At 40.2% G+C, this 25,151-nt stretch overlaps 1 protein-coding gene and 1 long non-coding RNA gene across 3 annotated transcripts in view; one reads left to right on the top strand and one right to left on the bottom strand.

Moving 5' to 3' along the window:
- Naa35 (N-alpha-acetyltransferase 35) overlaps positions 1–11,769 on the top strand; it is a 21,476-nt gene extending 9,707 nt beyond the window's left edge. The window contains exons 6-14 of one of the 2 annotated variants that reach the window (XM_027365698.2): positions 338–557; positions 1,183–1,364; positions 1,523–1,714; positions 1,958–2,098; positions 2,264–2,442; positions 3,670–3,880; positions 4,368–4,538; positions 6,079–6,171; positions 9,939–11,769. In XM_027365698.2, coding sequence (XP_027221499.1) covers positions 338–557; positions 1,183–1,364; positions 1,523–1,714; positions 1,958–2,098; positions 2,264–2,442; positions 3,670–3,880; positions 4,368–4,538; positions 6,079–6,171; positions 9,939–10,076 — 1,527 coding nt within the window. In that variant the 3' untranslated portion in view covers positions 10,077–11,769. The remainder of the gene's footprint in view (positions 1–337; positions 558–1,182; positions 1,365–1,522; positions 1,715–1,957; positions 2,099–2,263; positions 2,443–3,669; positions 3,881–4,367; positions 4,539–6,078; positions 6,172–9,938) is intronic. The other variant, XM_027365699.2, reaches the window with a different exon arrangement.
- A 690-nt stretch (positions 11,770–12,459) lies between these two features.
- On the bottom strand, positions 12,460–19,230 carry LOC113813651 (uncharacterized). Its single transcript, XR_003476407.2, has 3 exons — positions 19,142–19,230; positions 15,067–15,179; positions 12,460–12,596 (listed from the first exon to the last, which is right to left on the bottom strand). It is a non-coding gene; the product is annotated as an uncharacterized lncRNA (long non-coding RNA).
- Between the last annotated feature and the right edge of the window lie 5,921 nt (positions 19,231–25,151).

The following is a 25,151-nucleotide window of genomic DNA, read 5'->3' as shown; positions in this document are numbered from 1 at the left end:
TATTTCAGTAAGCATGAGCTGAGCAGTAAAAGAAATACAGACATTTTTTTTTATTTTATTAAATGATGGTAAAGAGAGGATTTTTACCCCTTTAGAATCAGAAACTTTGAAATCAAGAATTGGAAATAATTATTGTTTGTTTTACTTTTATTGTACATATTTTTACTGAAGGAAAATAGCTGCTAACTTTTGTAGAATATCATTTAGAAATGGTGAGGGATATAGCAAGAAGATTTTTCCTATCCATAATTCCACTCTTACTATATCCATACCTATTCTCAAGTCTCTGCCTTAAGAAAAAGATTAACCACCTTACTCCAGTTGTTTAACTTTACAGCACGAGGATGCAGTTGCTCTCTTCTCAAGGATCAGGTTCATGAGACTGTTCTACGCAGCTCTAGCAGCTCTCATGCGAAGAGAACAAACCTCTATATCAGAATCAGAACGATACCTGGCATCATGCACAGAACTGGTTTGCATAATGCAGAACACAATCGGACGTGGTCTGAAACCCAAACATCATAAAGACGAAGAGGGGAATAAGGGTAAGGCCCGAGGTACTTAAGTGCGTGTTTTGTAGTATTCTTTTTTGTTGTTTTGGGGAATTTGTTTCAATCTATTCTTTGACCTATATTATTTTGAGAGTCTCAAGATCGATTGCTGGAGGTTTTAAGGTGACTCGGTCTTTTATTTTATCTTTGGTGAGAACCTCAAGGGAAGTTTTTTTTTTTTATACATAGTTAATTAAGAATCAAAACAAGTGAAACTTTTGTTAACAGTATGCTACTATTGTAGCTATACAGAACTGAATTGAAAAGTATGGATTTTCTGAATGAAATTATACATTATGAGAGAATGAGAATAGAGAGTTTCAAGGAGCTCGCAAAAAATACACAGTTATTTGAGGAAATTTAACCTCCATACTAGGTGACCTCATAGGGGTCTGAAGTGTTTAATATTTTTCTTTCCACAGCTACAATACCCTTTGTCTTAGAGCACATTTGCATCACAGTAATGAATGATACATGATAAAATATCTCTTAATACCAGACGCTATAGACTATGTTATACATCACCTTCAGTGGAGGGTTTGAGGTGCAGAAACATTTTGTTAATACAAGAATCCTAGCTCTGCTAGTATTGAAGAAAATTGAAATTTTTTCCTTCTTTTTCATCCTTCAGTGGATTATCCAGTCATCATGGGTTTTGAGCCTCTTGTCAATCAGCGCCTTCTACCTCCTACTTTCCCACGCTACACAAGATTACGAACACGGAAGGAAGCAATGCATTACCTTGAGGAGATGGTGGGACGCCTTCGTCATATCACTAAGATCACTCACTGCACAGGTTTTCATTCTGCTCTGGTAGGCTTCATTTCTTGGCTGTATTTTAGGTTTAAAAATGTATGTTTGATTTTTATAATTGATTTGCATCTTCAGTAAATTTAACATATTCAGAATCAGAATGGAGAATCATAGGCACTTATAACTAAGATTTCAATATGGCTTTCCTTGCTTTTTAGGAATTCATTGAGAACTTCTCTGAGACACGACCCTGTGTCTTGTCGAGATCATTGGCTCAGGTCCTCTACCTTGGGGGTGGGGACAAGCTGTGGGGAGGGCAGACCATGGCAGAAGCTCTTAGAGAAGCTGCCCGAGGGTTTATATGCCCCCCTGCATTACTACCAAAGGCGCCTGTGATGAACAATGTACAGGTGTGTCTTGCTTGTCAGGTGGATTCTGTTCATATGATGAATTTTATAGTTGTCTGTTGTATATATGTTAAAATATAGATCTATGGTTTGAGTAGTTTGTATTTTTTTGATTAATAGATAATTTATGTATTAGAAGCTTAATTATTTTTTCTTTCAGCCTGCAATTCTTCTTTCAAATGATTCATGAGATAATTTAAATGATTTTAATTTACTTATCAATTTAAATTTTTTACATTTTTTCAGGCAAAAGAATATGTCAGCTCTTTTTTCAACCGCTGTGTAAGACCATTTGAGCAACTGATCCAGACATGCGGGCACAATCGAGCACGTCAGAGAGACAAAGTTGCACACTTACTAGAGGAATTTGCAATGCTACAAGATGAGGTGAGTTTCAGAATTTTACTGTAGTCACAGAAAATTTTTGGGGAAAAAGATAAGTGTCTTCATGTGATGTAGTTTATTTATGAGATGTAAATTTACCACAATGCAGCCTTAGAGATTAAGTCTTGATCACATTCACATCTGACTAGAATTTTATTTCCAATTCAGGCAGACAAAGTGGATGCATATCTTCACAATGTTCTCCTGAAGAGTGACCAGCCACGCCCTCACCTGGCCTACCTTGGCACCTGGGTCCTTTACCACACACTGCGACTCATGATAAAGTACCTGCTGACTGGATTCACACTAGAACTGTATGCCGTGCATGAATATCATTACGTCTACTGGTGAGTAAGCACATCAAGGGGAATCTTGCAATTGGTGGAAATAAACTGAAACTGGAGTGTGCTTGTTTTTTGCTTGAATGAAAAAAGTGTTAGTAGGCTGAAGAATATTGTGAAGTTTTCATGAATTTGATATCGATTCTTTTGCATTTCTTGCTATCTACTTGCAGTCTTTTGTTTTATAGTGGCATGGGAAGGCAGTTACAGTGATATTGAAATACAACATATAAGTTGTAAAATGTGAAGGGGGTAAGAATCTATCCCTGTTAAGATTAACTACATTCCATTAACCCTTAGTCTCAGGATGATGTGGGGTTTATGTCATGGCTGACTAGGTTTTGGCTTTGGGTGCCAGGTCATTCATGTCCTGTTACTGTGATGCATGCATTGCATTTTATACTGTTATTTAAAAGGTATCCTGATGCCCATATATCACAAGCTCTGGGCATTACCTGAGGGAGAAGAGGTTTGTAATGCTCTAATTGGCTGTTGTTTTATATGAAGGGGATGATATTTAGCACAAATCATTATCCCTGGAAGATGTCACACACCAGAACATTGAGCTCCTTTGCTGGTGCTGTGAACCTCCTGCAAGTAACCTTGTTGGCTGGTGGTCTGCTTGTGTGGCTGTTTTGAATTATGACACACAAAAGGGAAGTACTGAAGATGTGGGAGTAGCAGTCTTGTATATAGCTGCATAGAATCTCTTATTTTGTAAGAATGAGATCCGCATAATGGAGAGAAAATTGTTTTTATCCATCTAACCACATTCCTTTTATGTAGAATGTAATAAACCTAATTTATTGAAATATCCATAATCAGGTTACTAATAGTTCAATCTAGCAACTGAAATGAATATCATGCATCAATATGCAAGTGATATAAAAAGAAATCCTATCACTCAGTTGGTGCAGCACAGTGAGTGTGATGCACTGAATGTGTGTGAAATAGGCCCTATAGGCGAGTCCAGTTGTCCATTCATACTCTCTGGAGCAGGGACACACTACACCCAGGTTTCTCCCAGAGGCATTGAGTTAACTTTATTTTCTAAAATTCAGGAAAGGGCTTTTCAATTGTCACTTAATTTCTTGAAGTGGATAGTATCAACATGAGTCTCCATCAGGTTATGGTAAAGAATCAGTATTTAAAAAAGAAACATGCATAATGCCTACTGTGTTCTAACAATCGACCAGCAAACTAATTTAATATCTTTCATACCTGTCCACCCAGGTACCTTTATGAGTTTGTGTATGTGTGGCTGGTGAGTGCCCTCTCCCGTGCAGACGCTATGCTGCTGGAGCAAGATGGCTATGACACCAACAAGGGAAAGAGTGGACGTTCTTCAAAGAACAAGAACAGGAATAAGAAGAAGCACCGACCCTATGGCAAGGAAATCACCTACTACCAGGCACTTCAGCATCTCTGTGGGGGATACTACAAGGTAAGTGATGAGAGGTTAAGGGAGTGCAAGGAGAAGAGAATCTTTAGGTTAATTTTTACTTTTGTTAAAGTAAAAGTCATTGATAGAAAAACTAGTAGTAATTAATGGAATTCAACTTTGAAGTTGCTAGGTGGAAAGAGTGGCTAATAAGAATATATGATTAATGCGAATGTCAAAATAGAGCTACAAGGAATAATATATGAAAATATAGATGTATGAAAATAACAAACTTTGTATTTCTGAATAATATAACTGTTCTTTTTTAAAGTGCATTTGATACAAGTGATCTCCAGTAATTGTTATTATCAGTCATCTCAATATTTATAATGATGCTTATTATTATGGCATCATTAGCCGCATCACTGTCATCATTGTCCATATAATTTTAGTTGTTTTTATTATTATTATTATTATTATTGTAGTTGTTGTTATTAATTTTTATTGTTAATATAATCTATGCACTCACTATCTCGTTGTCATCCCTCAGGCCATGGTAGGGCTACGAGAAGCAGGGAAAGTCAAGTTACCCATACAGGAATTTGACAATGAACAAGTCCGCTATGAGCACCGTTTCCTGCCCTTCAGTGTTGTCATGACACCTCCTCCAGTGCATTATGACCAGTTCCTTTCCATGACTGACCTGTCCAATTTCCCGCAGGTAGGTCATGCAGTTGGTCATGATTGTTTTTCTAAAGGTTTGGATTGTATTTTAATTTTTCTTCTGTTTATGTTATTTTGCTTTTGTGATTACTGTATCATTGTTACCTTTGAAAGTATAAGGGAATTTATGCTGTCCCTTTATGTAATAATGTGATGGTTAAGTTATTAGATTCACTTTTTACTATTTTACTTTTGTCAAGTTGGAATTATGAAACTGATTGCACAGAGGGTGTATTATTGTATTTGTTTTTTTCCTCATCTTATATTTATTCTATTTTTTTAACATCATCTAGGACCATTATTCAGTTAACTGAATGACATGACCAAGTCATGAAAAAATTTGGCCTGGTTGATGGGTGACGTAAACATGCCATCAAGGGAAAATTTGGCTGAGAGCTGGGGTGATGGAACTTGCCGTCAAGAGAATTTTAAATGAAGGCCAGGATGACCAGAATGACTCACCACAAGTGCACAAAGTTCTTGGAGCTTGTTAGGCTCAGTGGACATTTAGGAAGGGATTTTTGCAGTATTTCCATAGATGAATAAGTGTGGAATGTACCATCTGTGGCTCCAGGAGGATTCTATTTGTATTACAGGTTGTATTACAGAAGATTGAATATTATGGGGAGGAAAAAAAAATGACATGTATCACAATGTTACTTATTGTTGTTATAATTTGAGTTATGGACCATCTAAAAAGAAAACAGTCTAATTGTTATTATAATTTGAGTTATGGACCATCTAAAAAGAAAACAGTCTATTGCCATCTGGTTAAAGCAAATCAAATGAAAAATATATACAGTGGAAAATGGCAAAAAAAAAGCTAAAGACACTTGTATGTAGAAAGAGAAAATAACGTTGCAAAGGGGAGGTGTCGAGTCTTGATTAGCTCAGCATTTACTCAGAAGGAATTAAAGGCTGCTCTAGTCAGACTACTTGGACTCAATATGCTACAGGCCAGCATTCCTTGTTCATCTACAGACTACAGTGTAAAGTTATGATAATCAAAGTTATATGTATATAGTACAAGTGTTTTCTCCATTTGTAAGTGACATTTTGTTATTTTTTATATATTTTATATTTATCTGTGATGTTCATTTTTCTAAAATACAATCTGCGCTGCTGGTTATGGCGGGCAGGAATAGGATGATGAGCATGGAAATGGCATCCTTCTTGTTGCTGGTGCTCTTCCAGTTTTGGCTTGTGACATTCCACACTCATTTATTGATGGAAATAATGTGAAAGTTCCTTTCTAAATGCCAAATAAGACTAATCTCCCTCCAACAGGTTTGTGTACTCGTGGGAAGTCTCTCGGTCACCCTGGCCTTCAGCCAAAATGCTCACAACAGCAAGTTTATGTAACCTGGACCCACAGCCAGGTTTACCCCATGATGGGAGGTTCACGTCACCTATCCCTCAAGCCAAATTTTTCATGGTGTGATGGTCAAGTCATCTGGATTTGAAGGGATTAAAGATATAACCCAAAATTTAAAAATGTGTGTTATATACCTCACTTCCTCATATCTTCTTTCCCTCAGCCTGTGTCACCAGCCACACTCTACCATGATGCAAGAAATCATTTCTTCAAAGCACGCACTCTACTAGACACCATACATGCACCCAGCAATGAGGTAAGAAAAGTAAAAATTTAAACAACTAATTTTATATTATGCTTACAGTGATCCTTATATTATATAGATTTGAGTTTCTTTATGTGGTTATCATAAGGGACTGCTGTAGATATGTGTGTGTGAAAACATGTTTTAAGTAATTTGGATGGAGGGGTTACGTTCCAGTTGCCTTTGCTTTTAGCTATTCTTTTTTAACCCAGTAACAGTTGAGTATTAGTTTTAGCAAAGATGGGCCAATATGGGTATTCATAAGTATATGCAACTCTGTCCCTGAGTTATTTTTTGACTTGCAGTATTGTGTGTGAGACCTCATCCAGGTAATTGGGACATTATAAAAGGTATTAAACCTTCTATATTAAACACTGGTGGGGCAGGATATACATACTACTTATATGGCTTCACCCCTTATGGATAAGAGTTGCACATGAGTAGAAATAAACAAGATACAAGCGAGATTGGTCAGTGTTAGATGGTCTCCGCAGCCAGCGAGCCCTGGCGAGGGGTAGCTGCGGGCAGTGGTGGAGAGGCTGGGTGGCTGTCTGACCACATGAAGGGTGTCTGTCCGAGTGTGTCTCTGACAATATGTTCTCGGGTCAAGCTGGGGTCACTCTTATATCTGACAAATGACGGGCAGAGCGATGAGAGTGTATACTTAGAATCCCCCATGTAGGGCACAAGCAGGCATGGGTATCAGTGCTATTTGTCCAGTGCTATTTGTCACATGGTTCGTAGTTCCTCTTGGGTGCCATGTGTGGTTGTGCCCCGTGTGAGTAATTCTGTATACACCCCACGCCACACTCCCTGCTGTGCCCATCACTGGTCAGATATAACAGTGACCCCAGCTTGACCTGAGAACATATTGTCAGACACCCACTCAGACAGACACCCTTCATGAGGTCAGACAGCGTGTCTGTCTGATAGTATGTTCTTGGTTCAAGCTGGGGTCACTTATGTCCGGCGCGCGCACACATGCACATGCACGCACACGCTCACGCACACTCACTCACACGCTCACGCACACGCTCACGCACACGCTCACGCACACTCACTCACACACACTCACACTCACACTCACACTCACACTCACACTCACACTCACACTCACACACACACACACACACACACAAACACTCACACACACACAAATACACACACACACAAACACACACACACAAACACACACACACACACACACACACACACACACACACACACACACACACACACACACACACACACACACACACACACACACAAATACATACACAAACAAACACTCACACACTCAAATGCACACATACACACACACACGCACACACACAAACACACACACACAAATACACACACACACACACACACACAAATACACACAAATACACACACAAATACACACACACACACACAAATACATACATACACAAACACACACACACTCAAATACACACATACACAAACACACACATACACAAACACACACACACACACACACAAATACACACACACAAAGATACATACACACATAAATATACACACACATAAATACACACACACACACACACACACACACACACACACACACACACACACACACACACACACACACACACACACACACACACACACACACACACACACACACATATAAGAAATGAATATACCCAAACCATGAGAGAGGCAAAATTAGACCTTGAAAGGATATAATCAACAAATTATAAGTCAATTAAAAGTCTTTAACTACATGATTAGTAAAACTAGGAGTAGAGATCAAATTAGTGCCATCAAAAACAATAACAGTGTTTATTCTAAGGAGGAAGAAATGTGTGAAATCCTAAATGAGAAATTTTAGACAGAATTTGTTCAGGATCCAAGATCTCCTAATAGGATTGGACAAGACCAAAGCAGAGGGACCAGATGAGATTTGTAACTGGGTTCTCAGGGAATGTACTATGTACTATGAACTATGTAATCCTTTATTGTTGACATTCTAAAATTCAGTGAAACAAGTTAAACTACCGAAGAGTTGGAAACTAGCGGCGAGAAACAAAACCCTCTAAAATTATAGACCATTTTCATTAAATAGTGTAGTGTGCAAGATATGAGAAAGGACAATTTGGAAACAGTGGGTTGAAGTACTTGAAAAACACTAATTGATATCAGATAAACAATTTGATTTTAGAGAAGGAAGGTCATGTGTAATAAATCTCTGTTTTTATGACAGAGGATCTGAAATATTATAAGAAAGAGAAGGCTAGGTAGATTGTGTGTACTTGGACTTTAAAAAGGCTTTTGCTAAAGTGTCTCATAGAAGACTACTATGAAAATTAGAGCACCTAGGTGGAGTGAAAGGCAAACTCCTCACATGAATGAAATACTTTCTTAATGAAAGACAGATGATCACAGTAATAAGAGGGAAGCATTCAACACGGTGATGAGTGACCAGCGAAGTGCCTAAAGGATTGGTGTTGGCGCTGATTATGTTTACTATTTTTGTCAATGATTTAGAGTCAAACATAAGCCCTTGTAGTTATCAGAATTTGTTTGCAGATGACTCGAAGATACTTGGAAAATGGAATTCAATACCAGTAAATGCCACATTATCAGGTTCAGAGAAGATAGAAATCACCCACTATTCCAATATGAATTAGGAGATGCAATTTTAACAGCTGACAGGGAAAAAGGGTAATCATAAACAAAAACCTAAGACCAAATGATCATATAAATGAAAAGGCTACAAAATGCTTAGACTGATTGCTAACATGAAGAGGGCATTTGTGTATGTGGATGAAGATATGGTAAAAAAGATCAGTACAGCAATCATAAGACCTAGTCTTAAGTACATTGCAGTGGTATGGAGTCCACACTTAAAAAATGATATAGACAAACTGGAAAATGTTCAAAGAGTGGCCACAAGATGGGCACCTACTCTGATATGAGTTATGAAGATAGACTACAGAAATAGGACTTACTACTTTGGAAGAAAGAAGGAAAATGGGGGAAATGATTATGCGTTTCAGCTGTATTACAGGAAGAGTGAAATATAAAGATGATTTTTTAATCTTGAGCACAAGAAGGACAAGGGGACACAACATTAAGTAGAAAGGCAATAAAGATGTCAAAAATTTAAGTTTCCCAAACAGAACTATTGATGCATGGAACAGTCCCCCAAAATATGTAGTGTGTGCCATAAATGTGCATTAATTTTAAAAGTTATACGACAATTTAAATATAGCCGATGGGACCATCTGAGCTTTGCTCTTCTCCGGTATTAAAATAACTAGGTAAGAACACACACATTGTCATCCTAGCCCACAGCCAGATTTTCCATGACAACACATTCATATCAACCATCACTCTGCCAATTTTGTTTATTATGTGACATCTACGTCACCGATATAATGAGTGGAATGATAAGAATTTACAAACGGGGACAGAGGGAATGTTTGGTTTCCCAATGCAATGCTTGAAATTCCTCTCCTTTTAGAATGTAAATACTACTTTATGAAAATTGAATGCAGGACTATAAACATTTGGTTGTGGGTGACATTTGCTCCTCTGCAATACAATAGGCTGTTTGGGAAAGCCAGTTGAATTACATCAGAACATGCTTTTCTGCAGAGTTATTAAGAGATTTATTGCTTGGCATCAGAATACTAACAACTGCTATAATGTAAATGATACTAATTTCTTTACCTCTTACTGTTCCTTCATCCTTTTCTCCCTTCCATCTTTCTTCCAGTGCCTTAACCTTCTGATATTCTCTCCATTAGGTCCAACAACTCCTGAAGGTGGTAAAGACCAACTTTGTGGTGATGAAGCTCCTGGAAGGTGGGCACAAGGCGGATGACCCAACTCGACCCCAGTTTGACTTCATGAACCACCCATGTTTCCCCATCATCAAAATTTAGCAGAAGGTGCCCCGAAAGAGGGCTCCTAAAGATCTACTTCCAATCACTGAAAGCGAAGAAGCAAGATAAAGGGACAGTACACTGAAAGAAGATAGAGAAGTAATGGTAAACATGAAATCTGGGAGAGTCACTTACACACCCACAGTTTATTACGTAATGTCAATGGACTTTTTTTTCTGCAGCTGTAGTAATCAAAGAGTGAATGTCATTGAGGCAGTTGAAAGAAAGGGAGAAAGATAGCTGATTACCAGAAGCAAATGTAGCTCTTGAACCACAAAAAATACTCATTATTGTTTCACACCAAGAAAAGTATAGGTCGCTTGAGAATGATTATTCTTTTTTTTTTTTCTCTTTTTTTTGTGGAAGTATGCATGACAATATTGTTATAGCATACTTACAGCTCTGCAAAGTGTTATGTAAAAGATATGTAGGGTATAGGTCTGCCTCTAAATTTTTAAAAAGTAAAACTTAATAAGAAACAAGATCTGATTTGGTTATGAGAGAATACCGAAAGAACAGCAAGCCACTTTCATGTTTGATGTCACAGACGTTGTGTGTGCCTATAGTCAGTGAAAATGACAAGGAAAAGCATGCAGTTACCCAGAGATTTAAGTAAAAGAAAAATTATTGCTCTATTTATTTATTTATCATATATATATATATATATATATATATATATATATATATATATATATATATATATATATATATATATATGTATGTATGTATGTATGTACATATATATATATGTATGTATGTATGTATGTACATATATATATATGTATGTATGTATGTATGTATGTATATATATGTATATATATATATATATATATATATATATATATATATATTTATATATATATATTTATATATACATACATATATATATGTATATGTATATGTGTATGTATATATTTACCCTCCCTATACAAGATTGATAGTTCCCAGAATTTTGAGTTTGATGTTAATATTACTATTTATTCTTTATTATATATTATACCGTGAGATGTAACTTACCCGTGTGCCTCATACTCAGACTATTTTTGGACGACCGACATATGCGACGGGTTTTTTAAGACGGCAAAGATTCAAATTGTGAGTGCCATCATGAAATTTGAATCCTCAAATTTGATGTAGGAGTCCTTAAATGTAAGACGTTAACCAGTCTGTTGTGACATAAAATATAACTGTCAGATAGGTGTTTAGATCCAAAACAAAGGAAAAAAAAGTTTGTTATAAAAAAAAAAAAAGATGATGTGGTATTTACAACATGCATAATATGCAAATCTCGTCGCTTGTCCAAAGCAAAATGTAACTTTAAATGTAATATGCAGAGAGTATTTTAGTAGCATAAATTTTTGTAAAGAATGAGTCAGTCTTCGTATATGGGGTAAACATTGAAATAGGAGAAGGGTTTCTTTCGGTGTCTTATTCCTCAGATATATATTATATGTTTAAGCACTTCTCATAGATATGTGGAAGATGTGCCCTGTTGACAAGTTAAGTATATTTCTATTTTATTGAATTATTCCTAGTCAGTCAATACTTTTGTAATATAGGCTTTCGAATATGTTCTTTTTGTTTTTATATTTTAACCAATGTAGTTGTTGCCAAGTGTGTGTGTATGTTTCCTGACGTATGATCCATGTGCGACAGTTTTGACAGTTTGGAAATAAAACGTCTAGAAAAACTGTTACATGAGTTTATATTATTATCCTGTGTGTAGGTGTGTAAGGAATTTAATTATTTATTGCTTTTTAGCTAAAGGAAAAATGAGAGCAAGAAAAGGTGTTTTCGATTTTCTACATAGAGTACTGCCAAAGATTTTCTTTTTATCCAATAGATGTAATTGGCATTTCAAGGTAGTGTGACATCACTTACATTCTATTTTTTATAGTGTTCATAATCTCTTCCTCTTTCAATTGAATTAATGAAAGGCATTCAAGCAAGCAGTATTAACTAAGATTCTGTATTATGGATTCTGAAATCCCCTGATCAATAAAGAACTTTTGAAAGGAAATATGTTCTAAGTACATAAATTACACATGAATTTTTTTTTTTTTTGAGAAGCACTTAAAATACACATTGGTTTGATAAAAAGTTATGAGAGAAATATTATGCACTACTTTATACAATATTTTTATTATCCGATCCACACATTCTGTCCCTTGCTCGTTGTGGGGGGATTTAGGAGACGGAGACTGAGGTCTAATGTAGAGGATCACCCTACCTTGGACCTCAGCCCTTGCTCAGCTGATTTTGCAAGGTCATTTCTTCTCCCCCTTTCCTTTCCTTTCTCCTCTTCATCCCCTTCTGTCTATATCCTAAACTGTCCTTCCCAGTACCTTGCTTGTTGTTGTGGGGAGGCTTAGGTGACGAAGACTGAGGCCCAAGGTTGGGGATCGCCCCTACCTTGGGCCTCAGCCCTCAGCTAATTTTGCTTGGTCTTTTCTCTCCTTTCCTCTTCAGTATCTTCTTCATCCCCTTCTTCTATCCTACTCCTAAGGTGTGAGAGCTGTGCTGAAAGGATGAAAGGATAGCTATGTGTCAGTCATGAACAGCCTCCGGGAGCCATGGACACGGTATTCCCTTAATTGCCTTACCCCTTAGGGGGACCCAGAGGGGTAGCCTGTTTCTTTTCCCTATTTTATGCAGGTTTACCATAGCCAATAATGAAGATTCTTTACCCTTAATAGGGACATTAAGGTTTGCCCTTTTATCAACTAGCCTATCTAAATTTGATTTTAATAGTTTTCCGACTCATGCCCCTCCTTTGACCACGGCTCCGACCACTGATATTAATACCCTCTCTTCGACGCATACTAACAATATCCATTCCAAAACACCCACCCAGATTATTACTTAACCTCCAGAAAGCACTCCTTCCTTTCCCAACATTCCCCTCTCCATCTCCTACCGCATAGTCATCTTCCCGTATTACTACTATTCATCCTTATTGTCCGCCCCCCCCCTCCACCACACACACACAACTAATCCACTCCACACCACCCCATCTTCCTCTCGACCTCGTCCTTCTACGGCCTCTACCTCTAAAAACCTTTTGAGTACTCTCTTTGGCCCAGCCAAGTGGGATCGATGTTTTGTGGCCCCACAACCCTCTATTTTGAGCATACCCTTCTCTCTCAACAAGTATGCAAGGCTACCTTTCGCAGTCGCTCCGATCGTTCACGCCTTGTCACAGTTACATCTGAATCCCCAACTTGTGCACTATCTACACGAACTGATTTTACTGGCAAACCCATTCCTGCCGAACCTCACTGCTCTGTTTATACTTGTACTGGAACTGTTTCTATCCCCTCAAATGCTTGCCCTATCTACAACAAGGACTGGTCAGACTGTGAAAATAACCTATTTCCCTGCCTTGCTTATTATGATTGTGTTACACTATTCCTCCCAGAGGACAGCGTAAGTCCTATGTCAATATTGCCAAGATTAGCTTTCGTAGACATGACCTCACCCATGAAGTTTATGTTGGTGGATTGTCCTACCATGTCGACCCCCTTCCTCATCAATGTCAGAAATGTTTTGGCCACCCAGACAATCACTGTCGCTCCACAGCCTGTTGCCCTTTATGTGCCCAACTTGGCCATGACCTTTCAAATTACCCTGCTCAATCACGTACATTTGCCAATTGTGGAGACTCCCATAATGTATTTTATAGGAACTGACCTATTTGTAAGTTTGAATGTGAGGTAGCAGTCCTCAGATTCAAATCACGCCTCACTCTCTACCTGAAGCCAGACAAGAAGCACGACGACGAGGTTTTTTGCTCAGATATCTATCTCCTCTTCTCTTCATAAGAGAACCTTTGTTTCTGTCCTATTCACTCAACTTCCCTCCAGAAACCTTTGAAGACATCCAAAACTTCCTAAAGATGACCCAAGAGCACACTGCAATCCCTCTGTTCCTACTCTTTTTACTTTTAATTTGCAGATATCCATCCTCCTCCTCAAGTTCCCCCTTCCTCCTGCTCCCTCCCTACATACCCCACCCTCTTTACCGTTCCCACTTGAATACTCACACGAATCCTCTCTGTCGCAACGATGTCCTTCTCCAGACCCCTCCCCTCCAGACATTCTTCCTGATACTTCACCACCTTCCCCAATCCACCTTTCTCATTCCCCGGATTCTTCTCCTCCTTTACCCTTTGCGACACAATTCTCTTATCATAGTGATATAATGACTTTTATGTCTAGAGCATTCATTTGTTTCAAACATTAAACATTAAACGTCCTAAATTTTAAGAACCATGCTGAAAGGAGGAAAGACTGGCTTTGTGTCAGGCCTGAACATCCTTCACAAGTATTTGCTCTTCCCTCTTTGCTCTCATCACTACCATACTAACCAACAATGCTCTACGACTTTTGACTCCTATTTTATCCTAATCGCCAGCTCATGCTTAACCTTTGCGCCACAGAACTTTATCATCGTGGTGGATGGCTTTTCCTTGCCTAGGGGTTTCGCTCCCAAGTCTCGCCCTATCGCTGTATTTTGAATGGGCCGCCAATGACCATAGATGCTGATGCAGCAGAAAAAAATCAGTGAATAAATAAGTTAGCCACTTATTTGTCGAAAATAATATGAATGGATTAAATGAGTGAACACATTATCTACGTATTTATTTATATAGTTTATAATTGATAGTCATTATCATATAAAAGTTCACGGTATTTAAATATTATAACATTATGAAAATAGGAAAATCTACAGTTGGGAAACACTAGCCGTATAAGTTATGCATGAATATACAACTAATTTAGAAAGTGGTTTGGCACATACTATGAATATATAAAAATACACAGTATTTATGGGCCATTTTCTGAGATAGCAATGAGCTCAATGACATATTAAAATATTCATTCAAATATATTACACTCTGAACTAGTACCAAACTATATTTTCTATTTATTCACTTTCTGAAATAAAAGTAGAAACTCATTTATAAAATACACATTTGTAAGTTTCTTACATCACACGGTATCCCAGAAGTCATTAGGCAGCTGATAGTCAAACACCATCATGTCAAACTTGAAGACATCGTATATTTGTTTCTTCAACTTCAAAGGAACTTGTTTGTAATATCTGAAAACGTAAAAGAATGATTATTGTCAGATCAAAAGTTGGCCTATCTACAAGTTTAGGCCTGAGGTGGCAATTCTCAGATTCAAACTTGGCTTCGTTTTACGTGTGGCCACACATGAAGCACGCAGACGATGTTTTTCTTTTGCTCTCTACTCCTCCTCGTTGTCTTTTGCTTTGCCCTTCCCCTCCATCCAAAGACCTCACACACACATATATATATATAGTATTTCTCCCTCATCCCATTTCTACCCACTCCCTCTCCCAGTAATTTTTTCGCCATTCTAAATCCAGATACCCCAGGCTCTACCTCTCCGGTACCTTCCCCTCTTCCACCTCGCTCTTTTCATTGCACAAGAGAAACAAAACGTTCCATCCCATCGTTTCCTACCACATCCTCTCCTACGTCAACCTTTCCCTCCCCCACTCAAACATCTGTCCCCTCATCTCCCCCTTGTAAGAAAATCTTAGTCTCTCAGACCACCCCAACCAACTCCACTTTGGAAACTCCCAAAGACATTCATAGCTATCTAATCATGACCCAAGATAACGGTACTGCACCTCAACCATCCTCCAATCTGTTCCCATTCCATCTACACAAAGTAACCGCCGAGACAGTTCCTCCTCCTACTCATGGTCCCCATTCTCTCCCAACACATCCCATTCCTCCTACTTCAGCTGCGCCCCCCCCCCATTCCTTTCCTATTATCCCTTCCCCTTCCCCCTGGATACACATGCGACCCTTCGTCACAGCAACCCCCTTCCCTGGATTGTCTCCCTCCTGACATTTCTCCTAAAAGTGTGATCTAATCGCCTTTAAACCTTAAACGCCCTCCTCTCCTTTTTCTAGTCCCTACCTTACCCTGCGGACATCCTTGTAGAATCCCACACCTCTTCCTTCAACAACTTTTACCCTTATTAATCCCTGCCTTTGCCCATTTACTCGCCCTCTCTACCTTCACCCTTTTGCCCATTTCAGTACCATTCTGTCCTGAACCGCTAAACGACTTTCGACAGGTAGACATTTACTCATCATCCAACCCCCCTCTGTAAACCTTTTCACTACTACACATTTCTAAAGTGCTCTATGACCTTTGATACCAAGAACATTTGGTTTGCTTTGTAATCAATAACCCATTCGCATACAGACAAACAGACATGGTGCAGAGACAGTCCGCCCTAGAAAGCAACAAACAGAAACAAAAGCCGAGAATCGGGGACACACGCGAGGTCGGAAGCGTCCTTGTCCGCGCCCTTCTTGATAGGGTTGGCTTGCCCATGAAGTCAAGGCAGGGGGCTAGAGGCCCTCCTTCGAGACTCGGGCCAGACCTCTCCTGGTGCGGAGAGAGTCTTCGCCCTCGACCTCACGCTCACTCAGCTGCAGGGATTCCTTCGCTCCGAGGTCCTTGAGAGAGCCCTCTCCGACAGTTTGCTGGGAGCACTGTTGGAGTCTGGGATGGACCCGGAGCCTCAGAAGGGAGGTTCCGGGTCCCAGGAAGTCATCGACGATTTTGGTATCGATGGATTCCTCTCACTTTATACAATGCAAACATGTAGGTTTTATTAGCGATAAACTTGGCCCCGATATCGGGGGCAACGATATCGGAGCGGCGGACGTAATATATGAAATTACCCTAATAATATAACCTCACAGTGAAAATAATCATGATTATTCACATAACTTTCCATTGCAGGGGGCTGTGCCCCCTGCGACCCTCCCTGGGGGGGGGGGGCTGCCGCCCCCAACCCCCGCCGAGGAAACAAAACCTCCATCACGTATTCACGGCAGGATAGACCGCACACGAACTGGATGCGGAGCCGATAACCTACAATAACCTAGGATTTTTAAGGTACTAACCTGATTGATTAATGCCGCTAATTAGTAGGGAGGGTGCTCCTTTGCCGCAGAATGTGAGGGAGGTCCAGGCGTGCTGGCTGCCCGCACCTGCCGCAGGCTTTCTCCCGACGGAGGAGGCCGTGGGGGACGCACATCTCTAGCATTTTTTCCTGGCTAGTTGCAATTTTGCGCAGAAAAACCGTCTCCGAATACGAGCACCCTCCACACTCGGCCATCGCGGCGGCTGACTGACTTCTGAACGCGACGATTATTTAGGTTAGGAATACGGATGTCGTTATTCTAGTGGACGGGAAACTCGACCTTGAGTCCATCGGTGTAACATCGAAAGAGGCGCAAAACCCGCCGACGAGGGCGGGCCAACCTGTTCATCCTGATTATACTACAATCGTCTCTATATAGTGCTGACTATGCCAAGGTTAATATGCTAATTCAGTGGGAATCTTACGAGGTAAATGTAATATTACGCCCGCCGCTCCGACATCGACGACGATTGTGTAACGCTCTAGCCTGCCGGGAATACGTGGTGCAGGTTATGTTTCCTCGGCGGGGGTTGGGGGGCGGCAGCCCCCCTCCCAGGGGGGTCGCAGGGGGCGCAGCCCCCTGCAATGGAAAGTTATGTGAATAACCATGGTTATTTTCACTGTGCGTTATATTATTAGTGCTATTTAACCCCGCATTTTCCCTGGAACCTTTCATGCCCTCCCCTGCTATCGGGGCCAAGTTTGTCGCTAACGGGAGGTTTCCGCGCAATAAAAACTATATATTTGTAATGTGGAGAGTGAGAGGAATCCAACGATACCAAAATCGTCGATATCGGTTATGCGGACGTAATATAGAAAATTACTATATATATATAAATATAAATATATATATATATATATATATATATATATATATATATATATATATATATATATATATATATATATATCTCACACACACACGCCGCAGCCAGTCCACGTGTTAAACCCTTTGTCTCATAAGGTCCCGTTTGATACCATTTTCTGGTGTTTCTTTTATCATGCCTTTCTATTCTCTGTCCTGCAATATTTGGGATTTTCCTAAATTCTGGCTCCATTTATGTCTTTATCTGGTTGTTTGAGCTGCATGCTCTACTATTTTGATCATTCCATTCAAGTCATATGCCACCTTGTCCCTGGATTTCCTGAGTGCACAGTAGAGTTCCCTTTTCCGAGTCTACTCTAACCATGCATAGTCTTTCTAATCATATAGTCTGCGTTAGTATTGATAATACTACTTATGTCAGTCCGTATATACATATGTGCACACACACACACACACACACACACACACACACACACACACACACACAATATATATATATATACATATATATATAAATATATATATACATATATATATATATATATATATATATATATATATATATATATATATATATATATATATCATATATATCATACACACACACACACACACACACAAACACACACACACACACACACACATATATATATATATATATATATATATATATATATATATATATATATATACATATATATATAAATATATATATACATATATATATATATATATATATATATACATATATATATACATTTACACACACACACACACACACACACACACACTTACACACACATACACATATACACATGTGCGTGCGTGCGTGTATACTTCGTTGTTAGCGCATGCGTGTTTTAATGTTTGAATATCTTTTATTATGACTTGATGTTAATGTGTGTTTCCAAGTGTCTAAGTGCATATGGTTGTGTATATATGATCGAGTATAAAAGTGCACTTCAATTATATGTTTACATATATTTCAGGGTATATGTATTTCTGCATGCATGTTGATGTCTATCTGCGTCTCAGCTTAACCGAGTTTTCACAAAGAAAAAAACAGCCCACCACCCCCACCTACTCCTTCTCCTCCTCCTCCTCCCCCCTCTCCTCCTTCTCCTTCCCCTCCTCCTCCTTCTCCGCTTCCTCCTTCTCCTTCTCCTCCATCTCCGCTTCCTCCTTCTCCTTCCCCTCCCCCTTCTCCTCCTTCTCCTTCCCCTCCTCCTCCTCCTCCTTCTCCTCCTACATTTTATCTCACCAGTGTAAGTTGACGCACCCTTCTCCGTGGGATTTCACAACGTGAGTGAGGAAATCGGGGAAGGACAGGCGATTCTTTCTGCGGAAAACAAGTGAGGGTCGTTAAGCGCGAGCGAGGAGGAAGATTATTCAAAAAGAGAAAATGGCTGTAAAATAGGTTGTTTTGATGTTGTTGTGTCATGATAATGATAAAGAATGATGAGAGTTATAAGGATAAAAATAATATTTATTAATGTCTGTACAAGAACAGCTCATACTTCTGCTAATAATCAGTGCTTTTTATATCTGGAGAAAATTCTAGATATAACTGATATTTCAGCATTAGAAATTGAATTCTTTGAGGATCAATTGAAAAGATAAGAAATACCACTGGGAAATGAATAAGAGGAGTGACCCAAAATTAGGATATAAACAGATTTGAGAATGGAGTATGAGACAAAAAATATCATGAAAATTAAAGTGAAAAGAGTGAGAACGAAGAAAGAAAAATTAGAATAAAATAATGAAATTTAAGGTGAACGATATCTCAGGTTAGATGTATATAGAGAAGAAGAAAAAAAATATGAAAAGACCACAGCAAGACTAATGAAAATATCAGATACAGAAGAGAGAGAAAGAACGAAAGTAGACAGAAAAAAGGAGAGCAAAATGAGAAAGGAAAGGAGAATATAAAAATGAATGATACCGCAACCTGGGTACAAACGCAGACCGCAGATTAGGGCAAGAGAGATGCGTATGAATATAGGATTTGATGAACTGCAAAAAATACTTGAAAAGAAAGTAAGTAATGGAGAAGATGAAAAAAATGTGGATCGCGTTTCGGTGCAAAACCAGAGAAAACGGAGAAAATGAAATGGCTGTAGATAACAGAAAACGGGATACCGCATGATCATAGAAAACGAAATACAGATTAAAAGAAAACGAGGGAACAAACCCAATTGTATATGGTTTGGAAATGTAAAATAGAGATAAATGAATCGATATAAAACGGTTTTTAACGTGAGGTCCATGGATCCCTAGGAAATCCATGGGTGGGCTTCAAAGAGTCCGTGGAGTAGGCCTACATGTGAAAAATTAGCATTTATGTTTTGATTTTTTCTTTTTTTTTAAGATTATGTTTTATTATACTATGTGTATAACATATATTTACGAGACAATGCAATCTCTATAAATAAAGCACATAATGCGAGCAAAGTTTATGTGTTTATGTGAATATTCCTGGGGTAGGGGGACCATACCTTTCAAAAGGTTCGCGACTCTAAAAAGAAAAATGGATTTCATCATGTCTTGTTTTAGATATCCATGCTAATGTCTGTTTTTATGTTTATTTAGGTAAGTGTCTGTCTCTTTATATAACTATCAGTATGTTTATCTATCTAAATAACTATCTGTCTTTTCATCTACATCTTTCTATCTACCCATCTGCTTATTTGTCTGTCTATTTATCTATTCATCTGTTTATGTAAGTACCCATCTAACCATCTATCTCGATCTACTCATATAAGCATCTCTAGTTATCAGTCTATATGTTTATCAATCTACGCATGTATGTATGTATATATGTATGTATGTTTATATGTATGTATGTATGCATACATATATGTATGGATGTATGTATTATATGCATGTATGTATATATATGTACATATATATATATATGTATGTTTGCAGCTATCTATCTATCTATCTATCTATCTACACACACACACACACACACACACACACACACACACACACACACACACACACACACACACATATATATATATATATATATATATATATATATATATATATATATATATATATATATGAAAGGAATATAACTCTATCGTGTTCATACTATGGTGGGAAAACCCACAATACATAAATTGGATATAATATATAATATGATAATAATTGGATATATTAAAATATATAATATGTGTCTGTCTATCTATACAAGTATATAATGCCTGTGTATCCATGTATCTATATGCACAGACTGCATCATCATATCAATATCATAAAGTTTCCTTGATTTCTTTTCCATCTGTTAGACAAAATATGTACTATTGCAAAGTGATATCACTTTAATAAACAAAATGTGTTTGAATAAATCTGAATATCAGGCACCGCAAGCATTATCCGGCAAAATTTACTTCCGTAGAGCATTATCTGGTATTAATGAAAATAGTAATTGCATTCTATGTTAATCAAAATCATATCTATTGCCCATGCATTCAAGAATAAGCCTTTCGTCCATGGATTCTAAAAGCTATCTGTGTTTTTTGATAAGCAGTTCGAAGCCAAGGAAGAGAAAAGTAAGAAGGAAAGAAAGAAAGAAAAGATCATAAGGTACAAGCAAGCTGTGGAGGTTGTGGCTGAACAGTTAGCACTGAGGTGATAGTAGGTAAAATATATTTCATTTACCTATAATTCTTTTCTATGAACCCAGGGCTCACATGCTGCACACCGCTGATCTATATATCTACTACATTACCTACATCACCTGTGATCCAGTATCACTGCCGTCCAGTATAAGTTGGTCATGTTTATAGAAAAGCGTTAGTTTGTCCACCTTCCCACACACTTGCCGCTGAATGTGTGTCTGTTGGCATTTCGCTGATTTATGTAGTGTAATGGCATAACCTTCCTTTTTTGTGCTGCCGGGGATGCGGTGTGTATATGTTTATTCATTGTTATACATGTATGCATAAAACGCTTACATACACGCCTGGATGTATACGTATACTTGTAGGCGCACGCAAACAAACACACGCACGCAGACCTATACAAAAGAAAAAAAGAAAAAAAGAAAAAACACGAACATATAGCTCACCCCCAAACATTCATACTCCCCCATCATACACACATACACCCACCCCACCCACCCACACGCAGGCACAACCACACTCATCCCCAGACTCACCCATCCTCACAAGCCACAGCCCCCCCCCCTCCCTACTCCTCTTACCCAACCGTCATGATCTTCGTCGTCCTCCGCACATGGCCAAAGGCGTCCCCCGGAGACCTCCTGTTCAGATTCCTTCTCTTGGGGTCTCTGAGGGGGTCCCCTGAGCGTCCATTCATTCGGTTCACGTGACCCCGCCGCGTCCCGGACCCCACCTGGGAAGAGTCATCAGATATCAGCCGAGCGTAAATTTTGCCGTTGAGCTGTTTGTAATAAGGCTATTCGCTTAACGGTTTTTTTTCGCTTATATTATATATCGCGTGTTGCGTAAGGTATTACAAGTATGATATAACTCTCTAAATAAAGTACATTGCGTATATATCTGTATACTTGCATTTTTTTTTTCATTTTTTAGACAAAGGATTGCGCAACATTAGGAAAACAATCAGGACCAAATCACCCTAGTTTGGCTTTATGATTATCGTCGTTTTCGTTATTACTTATTCATTCCATCCACTTATTCACCTTTCCACTCGTTCATGAAAATGGGAAACTTATTCCTTCTCACACTTGCGCCCATCGTGTAATGCTTATTTGAAGCGGCCATAAAACTTATCAGATCTAGCAAAATTGTGGACGGAGGCTATACAGATGTTAATGTGTACGTGCGCTTGTGTGTGTATGTTTGTGTGTATTAGTGTATACACGAATGTGTGTCTGGGACATCCATGTCTCCTAAAGTATCGCTATTCAGTTCCCATTAGGTAATACGTTCCCTGTGGTATCAAATTCGTTAAACTCTGTCATGTTTTATTTCCATTTTTATTCCGACTATCATTTGAAGGCGAGTGAAGCAGTGACCGGTAGACGAACTTATTCTAGCTTCGGGTAAAAAAAAAGAAAAAGAAAAGAAAAGAAAAGAAAAGAAAAGAAAAGAAAGAAAAAAAAGAAAAAAAAAATATGTGTGTGTGTGTGTGTGTGTGTGTGTGTGTGTGTGTGTGTGTGTGTGTGTGTCGCATTTTTTATTATCAAATTATTATTGTTATTGTACAGAGCCTAGTCTCTGCATTAGGGTATATATTTCCTTTTTCTCTCCTCTTCCTCTTACTCATACCCTATTCTCCTTGATTTTCCCTCCTCCTCTCCCTCTTCATTTTGATTCTTCTTTCCTATTTCTTCTACCTTCATCTCATCTATTTCTTTCATGTCTCCCCCCCCCTTTCCCTCTATTTCGCCCCTCTGCTTATCCCTTCTCATATGCCTCTTTCTCTTCCTTCTCCTCTAACCCCTCTTCCACTCTCTTTTCCTCCCTCTCCTATCAGTCACTTTGTCTCCCTCTTCCCCTACTCTGCCTCATTCTTTTCCCTTCACTTATCCTTCCTCTCCTCTTCCCTCCCTTATCCCATTTCTTCATATCTTCCTCCCTCTTCTCTCCCCCCTTCCCATCCCTCTTACTTCCCCTCCCTCTCTCTCCCCTTTCCTCTCTTCCTCTTCCTCCCCCTCCCCATCTCGCTCTCCTCCTTCTCCCTCATTCTCACCTTCGGAATGGTGCACACGGACACATTCCATCCCCAGAAGTGGAGGATGTCTCCTGTGTGACCTCGACGTTCTCCTTCCCTCCGAGGTCGTTCCCGCTCTCCTCGCAGACGGCCCTCACCCTCTCCCGACGAAACCGCTCTCCTAAGCCCTCTCCTGCGCCCTCCTCTCCGTCGCCGTTCTCGAAGCTTCTCGTCTCGGCTTCGGAGTGTTTCGGGTCTTCTCGTTCTTCGTGACCTTCCTTCGTCTCGGCTGTTTGCTTTGGGGCGCTTCCTTCGTCTGGGTCACTAAGCGCTCCTTCGTCTGCGTCGCCGCGCTCGTCGTCGTCTGTGTCATCGTCGCGTCTTCCGATTTCGTTTCCGTCGGTCGTCTTTTCGTCTCCGTCGGTCGTCCCTCCAACCCTCCTTTGGTCGTCCCTCCAACCCTCCTTTGGTCGTCGGTCGTCCCTCCAACCCTCATTTGGTCGTCCCTCCAACCCTCCTTTGGTCGTCCCTCCAACCCTCCTTTGGTCGTCGGTCGTCCCTCCAACCCTCCTTTGGTCGTCGGTCGTCCCTCCAACCCTCCTTTGGTCGTCGGTCGTCCCTCCAACCCTCCTTTGGTCGTCGGTCGTCCCTCCAACCCTCCTTTGGTCGTCCCTCCAACCCTCCTTTGGTCGTCCCTCCAACCCTCCTTTGGTCGTCCCTCCAACCCTCCTTTGGTCGTCCCTCCAACCCTCCTCTGGTCGTCGGTCGTCCCTCCAACCCTCCTTTGGTCGTCGGTCGTCCCTCCAACCCTCCTTTGGTCGTCGGTCGTCCCTCCAACCCTCCTTTGGTCGTCCCTCCAACCCTCCTTTGGTCGTCGGTCGTCCCTCCAACCCTCCTTTGGTCGTCCCTCCAACCCTCCTTTGGTCGTCCCTCCAACCCTCCTTTGGTCGTCGGTCGTCCCTCCAACCCTCCTTTGGTCGTCGGTCGTCCCTCCAACCCTCCTTTGGTCGTCGGTCGTCCCTCCAACCCTCCTTTGGTCGTCGGTCGTCCCTCCAACCCTCCTTTGGTCGTCGGTCGTCCCTCCAACCCTCCTTTGGTCGTCCCTCCAACCCTCCTTTGGTCGTCGGTCGTCCCTCCAACCCTCCTTTGGTCGTCGGTCGTCCCTCCAACCCTCCTTTGGTCGTCGGTCGTCCCTCCAACCCTCCTTTGGTCGTCGGTCGTCCCTCCAACCCTCCTTTGGTCGTCGGTCGTCCCTCCAACCCTCCTTTGGTCGTCGGTCGTCCCTCCAACCCTCCTTTGGTCGTCCCTCCAACCCTCCTTTGGTCGTCCCTCCAACCCTCCTTTGGTCGTCCCTCCAACCCTCCTTTGGTCGTCCCTCCAACCCTCCTTTGGTCGTCGGTCGTCCCTCCAACCCTCCTCTGGTCGTCGGTCGTCCCTCCAACCCTCCTTTGGTCGTCGGTCGTCCCTCCAACCCTCCTTTGGTCGTCCCTCCAACCCTCCTTTGGTCGTCCCTCCAACCCTCCTTTGGTCGTCGGTCGTCCCTCCAACCCTCCTTTGGTCGTCGGTCGTCCCTCCAACCCTCCTTTGGTCGTCGGTCGTCCCTCCAACCCTCCTTTGGT

Source organism: Penaeus vannamei, chromosome 25 (assembly GCF_042767895.1).
Source record: "Penaeus vannamei isolate JL-2024 chromosome 25, ASM4276789v1, whole genome shotgun sequence".
Taxonomy (NCBI): domain Eukaryota; kingdom Metazoa; phylum Arthropoda; class Malacostraca; order Decapoda; family Penaeidae; genus Penaeus; species Penaeus vannamei.
Note: the sequence above shows the minus strand (reverse complement) of the source record. Positions and strands in the feature narration are given on the sequence as shown.